This window comes from Dunckerocampus dactyliophorus, chromosome 16 (genome assembly GCF_027744805.1).
Source record: "Dunckerocampus dactyliophorus isolate RoL2022-P2 chromosome 16, RoL_Ddac_1.1, whole genome shotgun sequence".
In the NCBI taxonomy this organism is placed as follows: domain Eukaryota; kingdom Metazoa; phylum Chordata; class Actinopteri; order Syngnathiformes; family Syngnathidae; genus Dunckerocampus; species Dunckerocampus dactyliophorus.
This window is the reverse complement of record NC_072834.1, coordinates 22,168,266-22,186,741: the sequence shown is the minus strand read 5'-3', so window position 1 is coordinate 22,186,741 and position 18,476 is coordinate 22,168,266. Positions and strand designations below refer to the sequence as shown.

Below are 18,476 nucleotides of genomic sequence, written 5' to 3'. Positions count from 1 at the left end.
GTAAAGTGAAACTTGCACTACATCTGAAATGTGTTTTGCATTGCATGCTATATTCATGACGTGCTAATCAATGAATGCGTGTAATTTAATTCAAGGTTAAATTGTTTGTCCTTTTGCAGATCATCAGATTTCCGGAAAATCCTAACGCACCACCCATTGCGTGTGTTGGATACGAATTTGCCCTTAGTTTTGTCCGTTAGGCAAGAAGCCTCGTTTCTTATGTTCAGTGAGTCGCTGAGACGGACAATCTTAAACTCAAATAAAAAAGCAGACATTTAATTGTGGGCAGATAATTGATAACAAGTATGATATTGATAACACCATACGCGCACAAAGACCACCGCCTAGCTTATTTTGAAACTGCGAAAGTCAAATGACCAAAGGTGCCTTGAATGCAACACAGCACGCCAAGGCCAATGGAATTGCTGCTCAGTCTGAAAAACCAAATTCGGGGGTTGAAATGTAGAAGTGAGGTATGCTTGGTAGCTAAGCTAGCCAGCTAGCTGCCCGGTGCCGATGCTGTTGCTAACTCGGGTTGTGTATTCAATTACAAAGAGCGCCTATGCGTGCTTGCTTCCAAAAAATGTCGACTCCAGTTGAGTGGGGGTGAATGCGGAGAGAAGCTTTTCCGTTAGCCCGGCGGTGCAATTGTTTCGTCCAGACGGTTTACTGGCCGCCTCCTGCAGCTAACTGGAAGTTTCTCATCCGCCTGAGGAGTAGGAGGAGGAGGAGGAGGAGGTTTGGCTAATTAGCAAGCTGCGACAGGGCAAGGCGGCTTGTACATGTCTTCCTCTCCACCTACTGCTAAAGGGACATTTTGCAGTTCATGTTTCGCCAAGAAGTCAGTGTGACGTCTTTCATTCCGTCTTGTTCGTATCTGTTCCACCACGAGAAGAGGAACATGTCCAGGTATAACATATACAGCCTGTTAGACTGGGTGTACGGCGGGGTGGACCCGAAGTTTGAGGGCAACGGGGGCCCAGAGTGCGCCGCCTTCCTCGCGCCCCAGCAGCGCATCAGTGAAAGTCTGGTGGTACTGCTCGTCTCCATAGTGGAGATTGGCGTGGCGCTGAAGAAAATAAACATCTCCAAAGAGCTGAAAGTGGTGGGGAAAGAGTGCACAAGGGCAAAAGAGGATAGTCTCGGCAAGAACCTGTTGCTTGTTGCACTCTGCATGACGTTTGGGGTGGAGGTGGGGTTCAAATTCGCCACCAAGACTGTCATCTACTTGCTGAATCCCTGCCACGTGGTGACCATGATTCAGGTAAGGGGTGACAGGTGTGTGGGAGGCGGGGGGGTGGGGGGTGTCATGGTTCAGATATTATTAGTTTTTATGTGCAAACAGGAAAGCACATGCACTCACATTGACCAGGTGGACTGTAAATAGTGTGTGTGTGTATCAAATCTATATCGTCTGGCCCCCCTCCAAATGTTTTTAACTCAATGCAGCCCACCAGTCAAAAAGTTTGCTCACCCCTGGATTAGATTCAGACTCCAGAACCCTCCCCCGTATCTCCTCAATATGCCTCACAGACTTTATGATCACATTTGAAAGTATAAAATGTACTGGTATTAATGAATGAATGATAACCAGAGATGATGGATGAACAGATGGAATCAGAGTCCCAAATGTACAAGTTATATTATTTTCCCTTTTGCGTCTCACAGCAACTATGGTGCGTTCAAGGGCCACTGAACAAAGTGCGAAATCGCAACGCTTGATGGAAAAAAAGATGATCAGGAGGGCTCCCATTTAGGATTATTTTCTTAAATGGATTAATCTGAATCTAAAGTGTAGAAGTTTTTTGTTTGTTTGTTTTAAATTGGCCCTCGGCACGTTCTAAAAATCAGATTTAACAAAACTAAAACAGTAAAAATGCAGTTTTACCAGAATAAATATTGAGAGTGAAGTAACAACAGGAAAAAATTGTGTAAAGTTGAAAAATTAAAAGGGAGGGAAAAAGTCATAACATGAGAAAAGAATTTTAGGACAAATTTGCTTAAAAATAAAAGTTATTACGATAATAAAATCAACATTTTAGAATAGTCATAATAGTACAAAAAAATGTACAAGAAGAAAGTTGAAATAGTTGTAAAATATTTTTTTTTAAAAACAGCAAAAGTGTAATGTAAGAAACAAACATGTGTTTTCTGTGTTTTTCTGAGAGAATTTATTTTTTTTGACCAAAAACCTCTGAATTTGCGGAGCCATGAATGCTGAATGGCAAATGTGCGGCGATGCACTGTAGTCCTTGTCATGAGCTACGCTGACAGTGTTGGCAAACACTCATTGACACCATGATGCTATTTTGCAATTTGTCCCTTTTTTTCCCCCCTCCACTTCCTTTCCACTTACTGTAACCTCTCAACCGTTTTGTCGACATTCCGACCACACTATGGGTGTAAAACAAATCGAGTCCAAAGCCGGTGATGTCCTATAAAGAAGATAGAAATGATTTGTAGGACAATTCAGGTGTGTACCAACAAGTCCCTGTACATGTAAATGCTCCACAGAAGGATTGTGCATCGGGTGTACAGATTTAGGTAGCACGGAAAAGGCTGGTTCTTAAGCCCATATACGCTTTTGCCACAGAATGTGTGTCGTTGACACTTCACTGACCTTCCCGGTAGATGATTGCATGCCGCAGGTTCAAGTTCAAGTCGCAGCAGACTCGTGGTCTTGAACATATAATATGCCAAATACTGTTGCTGGACTGATTGATTGAGATGGGACTGATGAATAGTTTGCGGTAATTGATGGAATTAAAGTGACACTCGTAGCCGTTGGTTAAGCTTACTGCCAGGACTTCAGTCTCTTCAGCCCTGCAGTCGTCATTCCCCACTTGTCGCATCACCTCTGGCTGGCATTGCAGTGGCACTACTGGACATCACATTGCATTAAGTAACGTCTTTCAGTTGTTCATTGACTGTTTATATAACCCTTTCACCAATTTCACTCCCTGTAAAAACTGCCATGTTGTTGACGTGCATGTGCGTGTGTCTCACACCAAGTGACCCCCTTTGTGGTGAGTATATTGAAATAGTGGTTGGATGAGATGGACCTTGGTGGGCAAATGTTTTGACTTGCAGGCCACATTGAGTTATAAAATTTGGAGGCGGGACAGTTTATATGCAAGTGGCATCAAGCAGAACAACATACTTGCTCATGGCCCAACAAAACGAAAAACAACATAACCGTAGCAAGTTAGCGCATCACATAAAACAACTAAGCTCTAAACATAACACAACGTAAAACTGTTATTTCCAAATGCCCGCAAGGCATGCTGGGTAGTCCAGCTGCAACAACAATATGAACTATGAACAATAAAACGTTGGATATCAGCAGTATGTAAACTCCTTCTTGTTCTCTGACGACCCAAATGTGTTTGTAGCAAAAATGCGACAAACACATTTGTGAGAAAGAGTAGCACAAGCTACCCAGCATCCCTTGTGGCAGGAATATATAGGTGTTTTTTTTTTGGCGTGGGTATTGCGTGTAGATATGTTCACATGGTGCAGAAGGTAGGTTACTTTGTGTGTCGTGTGTGTTGTGCCGTTTGGATGGATTTTTTTGTACAAGCTACAGCTTGCATCGGACTATTTTGCCGGCTACTCTTTCCGTGTTAAAAGGTTTTAAAAAAAAAAAAAGAAAAGAAAAGAAATTTGGAAAATGTCCTGTGGGCCGGGTTAAGGCGCCTGGCAGGCCTGATGTGGGCCGTGGGCCACAGTTTGCCCACCCCTGGTATACAGTAACATTAGAAATCGCAATGCATGGAAGAGGTGTTGTTAACCACAGTACCGTGACCCAAAAGTCCTGCAAGTCTGAACCAAGGCAAACGTCACTTAGGTGAAAAACTCCCAAAGCGGCTTGAAGAGTCTTGCTCGACGAGATGCTTCCCTTCTGCAAGCACATATTTTACTCTTTTCTCCCCCTGGGGAAGGAGCCTGGGCTTGTGCGAGAGGTTGAGACAACGGACTCACCTCGACCCACAGTTCGGGTTCTTGAACCAAATTTCTCGAGGGGGGGCTGGACTTACTCTCTACTCTGGGGTTTCTTCAGGGGAGAGGCGGCGAGTTGGTGTGAGCTTATCAATAGCCCCCCGGCTCGGTGCCTCTGTGTTGGAGACATCCCCGGTGAACGAGAGGGTCTCGAAGAAGACACTTAACACGTGACATGCAAGGACGCATACTGGCGTGTAGAAATGTATCGAGCAGCCATATTTTAAACACAAAAACTTAATTTTTGTATTCACAAACAAATTAAAATAGACTGAAAGTCATTGTGCATATTTAGTTAGTCTGTGTGTGTCGTGTGCTGATTAACCAACACAGGTATAAATTGAATGTTTTCAGAGCATAGAAAGACTGTTTATGACCTTTTTAAACACTTTTTTTAACATTATTAGAGCCCTCTAGACATGAATTAACCCCCCTATAGTCACCTTTACACTCCTATTACCCAATATAGTAGACATAAGAGAAAATAAGACTTGTGCTCCTGTATGTTACCATAAATGTGTTCCCTCATTGACCTGAGTAAGGGGCGGGTTAGAGGTGCATGGGTAAGTAATGGCTGCAACAGTAGCCCGTATTATTTGATTTTTATTAGTGATTATTGCGCCTGTTGTGAGGTAGTTCAAACCTGCAATAAAAGCCTGTTGTTTCGGTAGTCAACATCCAACATTACAGTAGAATTACTGACACCTAGTGACCAGTGTAAATACTACATTTCATCAATGTCGAATGCGACTTTTGAATGCCTTATATATTTTTGTATTTTAGTTGATTTAGCAACTCTTATGCTTGAGTGCAACTACACAATTTGAAGCACAAATTACACATTACTTACAGACAGCGTATGAGAAAGTGTTGCATGACAAAAAGTGTCCGGTATGCTCTGTATCTCTGTCTGTGTGCCTAACTGCGTCACAAGCTCAACCCAGTGAATTATTGCCGCCACTCGCCAAAAAACAAACAAAACAAAAAAAACAGTACCCCATTTTACCTTGAAGGCAACACATGATAAACGATACGTATATTTTAATATACAAGTCACAGGACCAGCCAAAGTATGAATAAAAGTTCCACTTTGCGGTAAAGACATGACTTTTCTCCCCTAGAACTCATTACTCGTAAGTCTTTGTGTGCTTCTTTGTTTCAAGCATTTGATGCGAGTATGGAGACTAGAGCATGTTGTTATGATATTGTCACCTGGCTTCATTCAGTATCACTACAAGTGAGCACGGTATCAGCATTATCAGTCCATATCAGTATACACTATCGGTCATAGCAATGGCACCCAAGATCTAGATTATGCTGATTGCACGTAAACGCAATCCTTTTTATGATGCCACTTGTAAAGGTAGCGAAAGATTGGTGTACAGGTGCGAGCGAAACACCGGGTGTAGTGGTTTTCATTGTGTAACATTTATTGTCGGTAAAAGGAAGTGAAGTTGAAACTGCAGATGGAGTTTATGTAATGTCATGTTCTGTTTTTAACCTTTTTCATTATGCCACTGCAGATCAAGATGGACAAAATAGAAATACAGAAGCACACATTTGTTCCTAGGAGGAAGTGTATTAAATATTGTGTTCGTATATAATTAAATCTTTATTTAGTTAGATGTTCATGTAGCACTTACTCACATGAACAGTAACGGATTAAAAACAGCTCATACCAATAAGTCAACATTTGCTGTGTTTTTTCTGTAATCTTTTGCAAGAGGAGGCACAATAGCTGATCATTTACATATGTCAGCGTGTCCTTGGATGAAAACCTCAAAGTCGCAGCCTGTTGTGAAATATTGGCCTTTGTATCAAAACCAATATATCTCGTCTTGTCTTATCTCAGATTGTGAGATGCACAGCAGCACCAGGAAAATAAAATACCAGAACCACTGATGCGTTTATGTAAAATGAACAGGTAGATGCGCCAGTTAAAAGTCTCTAAGGCTACGTCAGCAAACGTCATGGGTAGTTTGCCAATGCACACGCTTGTGGCTATAATGTGGGCCGGATTGTTTACGGGAGCTGCTGATATTTGTGCACCGTCATGGTGCAGGTGGATGATGGTTGTTGAGATGCGGGCTGAGTCCTGAACATGACTTACACGTTTGCCACAACGCCAGTACAATATATACCCAAGTTGACAAAAAAATACTAATAAAAGAAAAGCTTTATATATCTTTTGTGTGTGTACATAGTTTCAAGTGAAACAGTGCAGAGACAATGTGATCTTGTTAGTTCCATATGGCTGAAATGCAGCATTAATAGATCCAGCTTGTAGCTGAGCAATGCTAGCTGATTGCTTTTGGCTTATACCTCGTCTTTTTACATCAGGGTTATTCTGACCTTTTCCACCCAGGGCTGCATAGTGAATTCGGGTGGCCACTCTGATATTTGTATTTCTTTGTAAAATGGATTTTAAAAAGTTCTACATATTGGGCATGCAACGGTACAGGTAGCCCACTGTACCCTCGGTTTTTAGGGCTCGTTTCCGTACGCACCTGCAGTGTTCAAAAGTACGTGCACCGCACCTCGACGTCAGGTCCAGGAGGCGGCACAGTCGGCACGTAGCTGAGGAGATCCGCCGAGTCGTCTCTGCGTATCGACAGGCCCGTGCAGTTTTTGTCGCCTATGCTCTCTGAGATGCACTGTCGCTGAATGCCTCGCCTTTTTGTCCGCTTTTAGGCTTGTTGTCCTGCACATGAGATGTACAGTGTGGGAAATGGGACATTACATCGTGGCATTGTTTTTTCACACGTGCGGTCTTACAGAGGTTTTACTTGTTCATTTTATTTCTGCAATGCGCCACGGGCCCGTAAAAAACTAACCGTAGTCAGAAAATGGCCCACGGGCCACACTTAGACACCCCTGGTTTATGTCTTTCGTACGTATTACGTATTAAGTGTCAGCAGGACGAAACAGTGTCTCCAAGCTCGGACTTCTTAGCACTATAGCTAGTCATGACATAATTAGCGCCAGCTACGTTTCACGGCGGTGGTAATGCACACGACCTGGGCTTGTGGAGGTGGGCCTGCATGCCCAGATATACTTTGCCTTTCATGACATGACGGCCTGTATTTGATTACCAAGTAAACGCATGATGCAAGAAACACTTCGTGTCCTTCACTTTCCGTGCGTACTGCGTGGGAATTCTATGCGCCTCTGTACTGACCCAAAGGCTCCGTACCGAAAAATACGAATACATCATTCCTGTCCACTCCCTGTAAGCTGCGTGCTGTGCATCCATCACACACTTTGATTTTCCATTTGACTCTGAACTGTCTGTTTGGCTATTACATGGCTAAACGGGAAATACAAGCTTTGGGAAATGACTAAAAGGTTCACATCATCATTCGATCTTGATGAAACGATAGCGTCGTATAGTTTGGCAGTTAATCCAATGATCCAAATGAAACAAATACAGTCATGGGAAAAATGATTGGACCACCCTTGTTTCTTCAGTTTCTTGTTCATTTTAATGCCTGATACAACTAAAGGTACCTTTTTGTTTGGACAAATAACGACAACAAAAATAGCTCATAAGAGTTACATTTTTTGGCAGTACAATGCTATAGCTATTCATGTAAGAACATAAGTGATTTTGGTTATGAAGAAAACCATGGAAGTTGCTAGATATCAGCTCTTAAATTCAACTCTTATGAGCTATATTTGTTATTATATTTGTCCAAACAAATGTACTTTTAGTTGTACCAGGCATTCAAATGGATCAATAAACTGAGAACCCTCAGTTTATTGATCCATTTGAATGCCTGGATGCCTGAATGCCTGAATGTCTAATCGTTTTTTTCCATGACTGTATGCTCAACGTCAATTTACTGGCGAGACAAGACACTGACAAGAGATTCCATGTAAATCTCCCTTGAATTTGTCGTCTCAACATTTGCTTGACTCAAAAACAGTTATCCTGAGGAGCTTCAGCAGCGCTGGATTCCACTTCTCACTTTGCAATAACCAGTCCAGCCAGGGATTAATACTACAGTACTTATCACATTATCTCAATCTGGCTTTGACACACGTCTTTTGGAACAGACCAATTAGCCTCGTCCTCAAAAAAAAAAAAAATTCTATCCATTCAAACGGCGCATAAGTTTTCCATAAAATGTGTCAGCGGTGACACATGAATCTTTTAAGGAGTCCATTTCAGAGCGGACGAGCAAACATCCCCACTCAGTCAAGACCTTACAGACGCAGCTCGCCGAGTAATTTGCATGAAATCCATTTCCAAGCGTAATCTCTCGTTTGACGGGGGGGGGGAACAGCAGCAGAGATGAAGTCGTGGAAGGAGCCCAGACTTCCATTGGTGTTGTGTGCTGAATGTTGCCTTACCTCATTTTAAGAGTTGTGCTTTTAACTGATGCAGGATGTTTTGGGTGAAACAAAATATAGCCTCTTTCACTCCAATTCAGTCAAATCGGTGCATCTTGAGATGCAACCGTAGAGCCAGAACACATGACAGGTTCTCTGAACCTGCAGAGATCTTTACAAGGATCTGCTATTCTATGTGTGTTTTGAAATTGTTAGTTGGTGAAATGGAAATTCCATGGTTGTAATTGTTACATTGTTGAGGTGTTGTGATGATCAAATGAATCTTGGATAATGTTTGGTCTTTCCTGATGATGACATCGTGGATATTGGGGAGAAAAGAAAGGGACACAAAAACCTGACAGGACTATACAATCAGCCCTTTTTCATCGCCGTTAATGAGTTCCAGACCCAACCACTGTGAATTCCCGCAAAGTGAATTTACGCAAAGTGGGATTCCTCGAATATTTTTGTAGTTAGCGCATAGGAAATGTGTTTACTAACTTCTAAGTATGGATTTTAACATTAGAGCCCTCCAGAAATGAAGTAAAACCCCATAGTCACATTTGCACTCCTGTTACCAATATGGTAGACATAAGAGTAAGAAAGACTCATAATAGAGACACACACACACACACACACACTTCTAGCCTATGTTTTTTTATTTATTGTGACATGACATGTTTTTTTTAAATGAATATATTTGGAAAAACCACGATAGAGTTGAAGTGGCGAGGGACGACTGTAATGGTTTCATTGAGAGGCTCTGATATGAAGTGTAATTGCATCCTGTAAAGTGATTGCGTTGGAAGTCATTATTGATTGATTGATGTGCTGTTTGCAAAAGACGCGCACAATTTCCGCTCCACAGATAATATTGACCAAGTACAGGAACTTTGGAAATCAGATCGTTACCTTTCGTGTCCGCCGCCGTCACGTGCGTTCATTTGTGTGGGAAGTGCCTTGAACGCCTTCTGTTATTTGCCTTTAAGACATAGCAGCTGCAAAGCAAGAAGCTAGGCTATAGTTATGGCGCCAACTGACTCCACGTGAATAAAACGTGTTCATTTTGATATCCAAAAATCATGTGGTGTCCAATCATCACAGTTGTTAGGTTATATTTTCCATCATTTCCATGAACGTAACATTGTGCAGTTATCTTTTTACATGTTCTTTATGACATGGCGGTGATTGAACACCGTAAAAATGGGCAACTTTCGAGTACACCTCCACTGAAATTTGAACGCCCTGGACAGGTTTGTAACAAAACAGGGCAGGAGAAGTGAGTCTCGGGCGATCTGGCTCTCTGCTCTTCCCATGACCATCAACCTGTGTTGCTGTTTCCAAATACCGTAGTCCCTTGTTTATCTTAATTGTTTCCAGACCCGACCGCGCTAAGTGAACTTCCGCAACGTAGGATTCAATATTAATAAACTGAATATTTTTGTAGTTAGAACGTGGAAAATCTTTTTGACTTTCTAAATACGGGTTTTAACATCATTAGAGCCCTGCAGACATGAAATAACACCCCAATAGCCACTTTTACACTCCTATTATTCTTCGTTTACATCACATTACACAGGCTACGGGATTACTTAGGGACATAACAGACCTAGCCGCTGCTAGCATAGCAAGTTAACAAGTTAGCCTCTCCAGTTTACAATTTTTTCTAAATTTAAGTCTTTCAAACGGAGTGGGGAAGAAGGACAAAGGAGCCAAAAGCTTACCACTTCCACACAGAATGAGAGGAGAACCTATTTTTCCCCGCTCTGTTCTGCTGGCTCAGCAGCCAGTCTCCATGCAGTGTGAAAGGTGATGTCATCTAACGTCATGTCTCATAACATTAGCGACCACAATACTACATATAACTTTTTTCAATATTTGTTGTCTACTAATAGGCCATAGCCATCAACAAAACAGCCATCACTATTTTTTGAAAAACCGTATAGTATATAGTGAGGGATGACTTTTTTTATGGTTGCTTATAACCATAAATGTCTTTTATATCCATCCATCCTGCTCTTGTTTTATTATCTTGTAAAGCGCATGTTGTGTTTAGCATCTGTTCCATCATCCCGGTAGATGATAAAACAATGATTCCTGGTGTTTTTGTGTTCCACAGATCTTCCTGCTGGCCTGCCCGCCTTGTAAAACTGCAATGGTTGTGTTTAGGTGAGCTCCTGTGTCTGACTGTTACATGCACCGGCCACAGCATTAGGTACACCTGCAAAATCCAGATCCACTTGAAGAATGTTGTGCCTTGACAAAGATAAAGACTTGTTTGAGGACATTGCAATCTCTACTTTTATCACGTTGGCGTTATACAGTATTTATTGTTCCAGTAAGATTTTTGAATTGTTCCTGACTACTACGGCTGACAAGACTAGCGTCACCACCACCACCACCCACTCCTGCATGGCTTGACGGTATTGCTGGTGTTTGTCAGCTCTGCCGCGTGCAAGTGTCACACTTCCTCACCCACTTCACCGCAAGATGTGTCGGTACTCGCTGATCCCCTGCAGCAAGACTAAAACCCAAATGTGACCTGCTGTTTTCAATGATGAAAAGTGAAACACCTGATATGAGAGCCAAGTTTGGTCTGCCCTCTTGAACTGTCACATGGCTACGCACTCCTCCCCCTACTTTTCCTCATTTAACAAGACGGTAACAATAAGCAATGTGCAGCCTAGACACCTCCTCCTCTGGCCCGAAGGAGATCCACAACAAGCAGCTTTTTCAGGCTTTGTCCAACACTTATTGGCTTTATTATTCTGGTCACCCAGTGTGTTCTCCATTTAATATACAGTAATGTCTCGTTTATCGCGGTTAATTGGTTCTAGACCCACACCGTGATTTTCCACAAAGTAGGATTCCTTATTTATAAATGTTCATAGTTAGAACATAGGAAACCTTTTTACAACCTTCTAAATACGGGTTTTAACATTCTTGGAATCCTCTAGACATGAAATAGCACCACTATAGTCACCTTTACACTCCTATTACCCAATATAGTAGACATAATAAGGGAAAATAAGACTTAGACATACCAGACTCACACGTTAGCATTGGGAGAGTTCCTTGTTTTTTTCCTGTGCAGTACTTCCTGCGGTGGCTATTGCCTGAATGTAACATTACTGACACCTAGTGGTCAGTGTGGAATACTACACATCACATCTTCTGAATGCCTTACAGTTGTATTTAAGTTCATTTAGCCATTTTTATGCTTAAATGCTTGTTTTAGGCCAAGAATGTCAAATTTGCTTAAATATGCATACTTTTTAGCCACAGTCAACCATGAAAAAGCGATCTTTTATGAATTTAGTTTGAAAAAGCCAGAAGGGTAAAGCCGCGAAATTGCAACCACAAACGAGGGACGACTGTACAGTGCAACTTCGGTTTTCAAACGCCCCAGTTTTCATATGATTCAGCTTTTGTCAAATTGTTGCCTCCGTTATTGCACATTATTGCCAATAGCAACTTGAATTTGACCCTTTGGCACGTTTGAATCTTGTGGTGGTATTAGTATTTCTTTATTCAGCCATCTTGGATCACACACCCTCAACGCCAAATCTTGCGATACTCAGTTTACACAATACTACGGCATCCTGTCAGGCTCATTCATTTGACAAACTGAAATGAAAATGTTACGCAACCAGCACAGAAATTCCATTCCAAAAACAACTTTACTTACTAATTCAAAAAGCGCGTCCACACGGCCGCCTCTCAGGGCTTACGTCACAAGCAGCCGAGTGCCGTAACGCCACTCAATTTCGTGGCCCAATGAAAACCAGGATCATCAGTTTCTGAAAATACATTTAAATAACAGGGCATGTCCTGGGAAAACAGGACATTTGGCCACTCTACAGTGTAGGCATCTTACCGCCTAGCTAGTTTATCTGTAATCTGAATAAATAATAAAAGATGAAAGTTGCATTTCCGTGTGTGGTTTGAGATGACGTCTGTTCACCACTTCATCTTTGCCGCCGAGGAGCAACAGCCAATCAGGAGGGGCGCTTCCACAAAGTGACGTCCAGACGTGCGTATCACGTGCGATCGACCGACTGACATAATGGGCACCGGTCTCCCACGCTATCTCGCAAAGTTTTCCACCCGATCTTTTGGCGTAATTATTGGCTAAAAGGCCAAATGACAACAACGACTCATTTCCTTGATCGATTGATGCTGATCCTTCTGAACGTAAGACCACCGTGAAGCAAACAACTGTTTGACTGCTTCAAAAAAAAAACAAAAAAACGATTGACTGACTGAAAATTGATTTAGTTCAGTTTTCAATGTGGAAAATGTTAGATGAGCTCAGCCAGCTTCCAGTTTTTGCTTTGATGAGGTCTTGTTGGCGTAAAAAGCGTGAAGTTCACTAATGTTGGCCTCAGGATATCAGCTGATTATGTTGAATGCTTGTGTGTGTTTCCAGGCTGCAGGTCCACATGTTGAATGGTGCTCTGCTGGCTTTAATGTTCCCCGTGGTCAACACCAGACTGGTCAGTACCCCGTATGACCGACACAGGGATCTCTTATTTGTTCATCAAGTGTTGAATGGGACTAATTTGGTGGGGTAGCGTCGTACCAGACATTAGGTACACCTGCAGTGTTTGTAGAAAATGTAACAATTTTGTATTTTTTTTAAGAAACTGGCCATGTGAAGCAAAACAAAACATTAATATTTAGAAGAAATCATGCAAATCTGATTCTATAATTATTAGTAATTGTAAGTTAATTATTAATTCATGTTTTTATAGTTTAACAATTACTTTTAAGTATAGAAACTAAAAAGAAAATGTAGTACTTAGTCAGGCTGCAAGTACTTTGGATGAATCAAGTCGCGGGTTAGGCCCCTAGACCATGGGTGTCCAAAGTGTGGCCCGGGGACCATTTGCATTTTTTTTTTTTTAATTGGCCCCTGGCACGTTCCAGAAATAGAATTTAACACGAAAACTAAAACCAAAAAAACAGCAAAAATTTTAAAAAAAATCAACAGTAAAGAACCAAGAAACTATTAAGAAGAAAAAGTCTACATTTTATGAGAACGGAATATGAAAATAATGGCCTTTTAGTACCTTAAAGATGAAATATTAATGCCTTTTTTAAGTCATAATATTGTGACAAAACAAAACAATAAATAAAGTTATAAATTTTTGGAACAATAGGTTGCAGAAAAAATTATGAGAATAAAGTCAAAATATTAGGAGTAATTACAAAAATACATTTAAAAAAAAGGAGGAAGTTAACATTGTTGGAAAATGAAAAGAATGAACAAAATAAAAACAGCTGTAATTTTACAAGTAAAAATATTAAGACAATGAACTTGTAATATGAGGAAAAATGTAATTTTAGTTGCAGAGCTGAAATATTAAAAATATTAAAGATATGACAAAAATATGACAAACAAAACAAGATAAAGTTATAATTTTTGGAAAATGAGGTTGGGGAGTAAAGTCACAACATTACAAAAAGAAAATGTACACATTATTTAGGAAGAAAGTTGAATATTTGGAAAATGGGGGGGGTTCATACTGATAGGCTTTTTCCACTTGCATCACAAAGCTGAGAGTTTTCCACAGTCAAAGCTGATATGTGTATGAATATCTTCTTTTGCCAAAGATGAATAGGTCTGCTTTCATGGATGATTAAGGGAATTAAATATTCACATTTGAAATCAGAGGATATTTACATTTTTTAATTCAAACTACCGGAACTAGACTTTTTTTTTTTTTTTTTTTTTTTTTTTTAGATTTAAGTGTAGTTTGCACACACCTGGAAGTAAGGCGGACTGGAACAAATTAGGATTTGACCAAATGTACCTGTTGATTTGTCCTAATCAAATATGATGACATTACTACTACCAGGAGAACCAGAGTATAGAGCAGGAGGAGCCACCTGCTGTGGCCCAGCAAGGTGCACTGTATTCGGGCACAGGTTCGGAGCAACCGGTGTGACACTATGGAGGTCCCTGGCTAACCTTTTGCACTTCTCAAACGCTGCAGCGTTCCAGGTGGCTGATAACTTTTTGTGTGCTCGATTGGGGTCCCCCCCATATGATGTCATTATTCCCTGATATGAGTGCCCCCCCCCCAAAAAAAATAAGTTAAAATAGACTAAAATAGTTCATTGGATAGTGGATTAATCATGGAATAATCGTTGCAGCTCTGGTATTGAGAGTAAATTATTTGACCAGCCTATTTTTGTTTCCACAACTTTTGGTTTTGACTGAATAAATAGCAAGAAAACATGTTGCAGACGGACACATTGTTAAGTAACGCCAGTCAGTCGAAGTCAAATAGTTGAAATAATCACAATTGCAAACATCAGCAAGGCTGAGCCGCGATGAGACAAACACAACCCCGCCTTCATCTTGATGTGTGTTGCATCCCCAGCTGCCCTTTGAGAAAGAGGTCTACTACATCCAGCACTCCATGCTCTACCTGGTTCCACTTTACCTTTTCAGGAAAGGAGGTAAGGTGCTGATTTCCATCTGCATCATCCTCTCCACTGACGTCAATGCCCGCTTTGCCCCTCGTCATGTCCTTTTGTGTCGGCTCCTCTGACCTGTTCCCATTCTACATAGAAGCAAAAGGTTTTCAGACATCATTCAATATTCCACGTGTCCAGCGGGTGTGGCTACCAAAGGTTACACTCAGCTGCTTTTATTTTCTTGTAATTAAACTTTAGGGAGGCTCCAGCAACGCGAAGGCCTGTCCGTATCGAGCCAGGGCCTAATTGTGCGCTAGCATAATAGCAGCCCTTTGTATCGCCTAATCGCAAGACGGAAGTGGTAGTGGGAAATTTCACAACCGGGGAGCACGAGCAAACTATTCACTTGATTGTTCAGTGCAAGTCTTTTAGGAGTTGGAAAGAAAACAACATATACTCTCTGGCTTCAGCGGTAATTACACCAAAGTGCGCATCCCGGCCAAATTGGGGCCCTCGGAAAAATAACTAACAGAAGTAAACAAAATAAAATATAGAAGTCTAAGCCACGTTGTCTGCCTTTAAGGAAAAGTACACTTATTTGGAATTTTGGCCCATCAGCCACAATCCTTATGTGAGACATGAACACGTGTCCTTTTTTCTCTGTGTTCTAAAGATATAAACACGCCTATTCCGCCTCGAAAGCTCGCTATTAAAACACCTCCAACAAGGTTTCATGGTTTTCCATCCATGCTGGGAGCATGTAGTTACAGGTACGTTCATGGTAACATGCAATACTTACAGCATTTTGCAGTATTTTGGTCATTTTACGCATTCGCGGAACTTCCTTCCTAGGCGCATTGATTTCACGTAGCAACATAGAAAGGAACGCTACACCTACCGTTAACCTTTCCAAACTCAAAACGCCGGCGATGCCTTTCGCTAGCGGCCTGAGGCATTGTGAGCGATTGTGTGGTGAAGCTAGTCGCTAGCCGGTGTGGTGTGGTGAGGCGTCACTACGCCAGGAAGGTAGTTCTTCAGTGTAACTTAATAACAGTGTTGCTGTAGCTTGGGAAATATGCAGGTCACATTAAAAAGGTGCATGCATTCTTAGCGGCCTCTTTTTTTTTTAGCTGTTTTTATATCTTTAGAACGCACAGAAAAGAGAAAGATTTGTGTTTGTCTAATAAGGATTGTGGATGATGGACAAGATTCCAAAAGTAGTGGAGTTTTCCTTTAAAGGGCAGCAGCTGTACCATTACACCACCTGGGACTGACAGAAGCCTGCCTTTTTTCCTCTCTTTACTCCGCTGTGTGCTGTCAATCACTGCGGCAACAAACACGGTGTTTTCCCCCCCTCTCCTGCCTCAGGCTGACTTGGTGCTCAAGGCCTAACGGCAGTGACGCACAATGACCACCCCCCCCCACCCCCGTCCCCCCACCCCTTCTCCTCCCTCCAGAGCACGTGCTCTACACGCATGGAGCAGCAGCACACAAAACAAAAGAAAACAGCAAAAATGTGAAAAACAGAGCAAAACACCCCAAAAAAGGCACGCTGCCTCATACCCACAGCTGTCCCCTAATATTTTGGTTCCCTAATTGAGCAACAGGAGACGTGCAGTCGCAGTACCAAAGCCGCTCTCGGGTGTCTCGTTTATCAGTGCTTGGAGCAGCACACTGTATTGTTGGAAGCCAGTAGGGGGAAAAAGACATATTTGGTACTCCCCCCTCCTTAAAAGCCACTAGTGAGCAAACAGGAAACGCCCGTTGGACATCACATCCTCTCGCTGCAACCAAGTGTTGAAAAGCTCCTCCAAAATGGGAGGAATGCACATTCTGTTGTACAAAAGCCCTGACAGTCCAAATACTTTTCTTTTCACCATAAAAAAACAAAAAACATAGAAAACGTGTTGACTGCTGTTTGTCTCCGTAGGCGTGTACAAGCCCGAGCCCCTGGGGGACATGTGGTGGGCGCTGCTCTCCACGGGCATCCTCTTCCTGTATCACTTTGTCTTCTTGCAAGTTCTTGGCCTGGTAAGACAGAGACCCCTGCTGGCCGGCCGTGGTATTTCATTATTTCCTTCTAAAAGTAGTTCTACACGCCAGTGTTTCGTTCCCTTTCCACCCCAAGCTTCGGGGAACTAAGATGAGTTACTGTAGAATAGAATGCACTGTTTGAAATCACCTACTTCATACGGCATATACACTATTTTTATGTGTTAAAGAGAGGATGTTATTCTTAAATACTAACAAGGGAAGAACAATCCCTTGCCGTTTCACATTATCACGTTTTTTTTCTTCAAAAAAATATTAAATCGTGTGGTTTCGTGGTTGAATGTGGCCGATTAGTCAAAAATATGCCTTTTCAAGCAAGTTTTTGGCCTAAATTAAGCATTTTAAGGACAAAAATGGCTAAATGACGTAAAATACAAATATAAGGCATTCATAAAAGGCATTTAAAGACGTGGTGTAGTATCCTACACTTGTCACTAGGTGTCAGTATTGTTACATTGATGAGACAGATGCCACTGCTGGAAGTATTGTAAAGAACAGGAAGTGTCTTATGCGATATTTTATCTGCTATATTTGGTAACAGGAGTGTAGCGGTGACTATGGGGTGTTATTGCACATCTAGAGGGCTCTAATAATGTTAAAAACTATATTTAGAGGGTCGTAAACAGGGTTCCTATGCTGAAACTATTCCGTTTATTAACAAGAAATCCTACTTCACGGAAATTCACGTATTACGCTCAGGTCTGGAACCGATTTAACGTGATAAACGAGGGATTACTGTATTAACAATATTTAAGACAGGGGTCACCAACGTGGTGCCCGCGCGCACCAGGTAGCCCCCCACGACCACATGAGGTGCCCGCAAGCCTGCTTTTCATTCAGGTTTTCAGTTAATAATGAAAGAACAGTAGAAAGAAATGCATTCTGAAATACAAAATGTGAGTTGTGGACACCAGCATTTTGTTCATGTTCTGGTAAAACAAGCATATTTGCTTGGTTTGGGTTTAAAATAAGCTCTGAAAATAAATGTTACAAAAATGAGTAGCTCTTGGCCATTTTCATTTTGTAAAAGTAGCTCTCACAAGGAAAAACGTTGGTGACCCCTGATTTAAGAGAATACAAAAAAAGTTATGTATTTATTTGCAGGCAGGAAGGAAAAAGGGGCTAGGATTAAAAAGCAGCTCTGCTTCTTCCTACTCCTTTTCGGACATTGAATTCTATCATGAATGGAAATAACATGTTTTATTTGCAGTTAAAGTGTGACAAATACAACACGACAGCTAAAACGGCCCCCAAAAAATCCTGGCAAACTTTCCAGCAGTGGTGCAGTTAGCGTCCAACTGCTACGTGTTAGCATCCCATCTCCGTTTCCCCCACAGGCGACCGAGGTGAACCTCAACAACATGCTGTGCCCGGCCGTGTCCGATCCATTTTATGGGCCTTGGTACCGCGTGTGGGCAGCGGGCCACCAGACCCTCCTGACGCTGGTCCACGGGAAGGTTCTGACTCTGCTGTCGCAGCACACGGGCCCCACGTGCCGATACCTGCTGGATACACTCCGACTGCGCAGCAAGAAAATGGACTGAAGGATGCACGCGGACCAGCCTTTCACTCTCAATGCCTTCTTTTATGTTGCTTTCACGCACCGTCTTTGTACGTGTGCCATTTTACCATGGAGGAAAAGGCTTCTTGAGACGTCATCTGTACTT

At 41.9% G+C, this 18,476-nt stretch overlaps 1 protein-coding gene across 1 annotated transcript; it reads left to right on the top strand.

Annotated features, from left to right (window-relative positions):
• Positions 1 to 456: 456 nt before the first annotated feature.
• LOC129168607 (transmembrane protein 164) lies at positions 457 to 18,476 on the top strand. Its single transcript, XM_054754030.1, has 6 exons — positions 457 to 1,264; positions 10,451 to 10,500; positions 12,761 to 12,827; positions 14,721 to 14,799; positions 16,688 to 16,788; positions 18,147 to 18,476. The coding sequence occupies exons 1-6, from the start codon at positions 827 to 829 to the stop codon at positions 18,351 to 18,353; spliced, it is 942 nt and encodes a 313-aa protein (XP_054610005.1). The 5' UTR covers positions 457 to 826; the 3' UTR covers positions 18,354 to 18,476.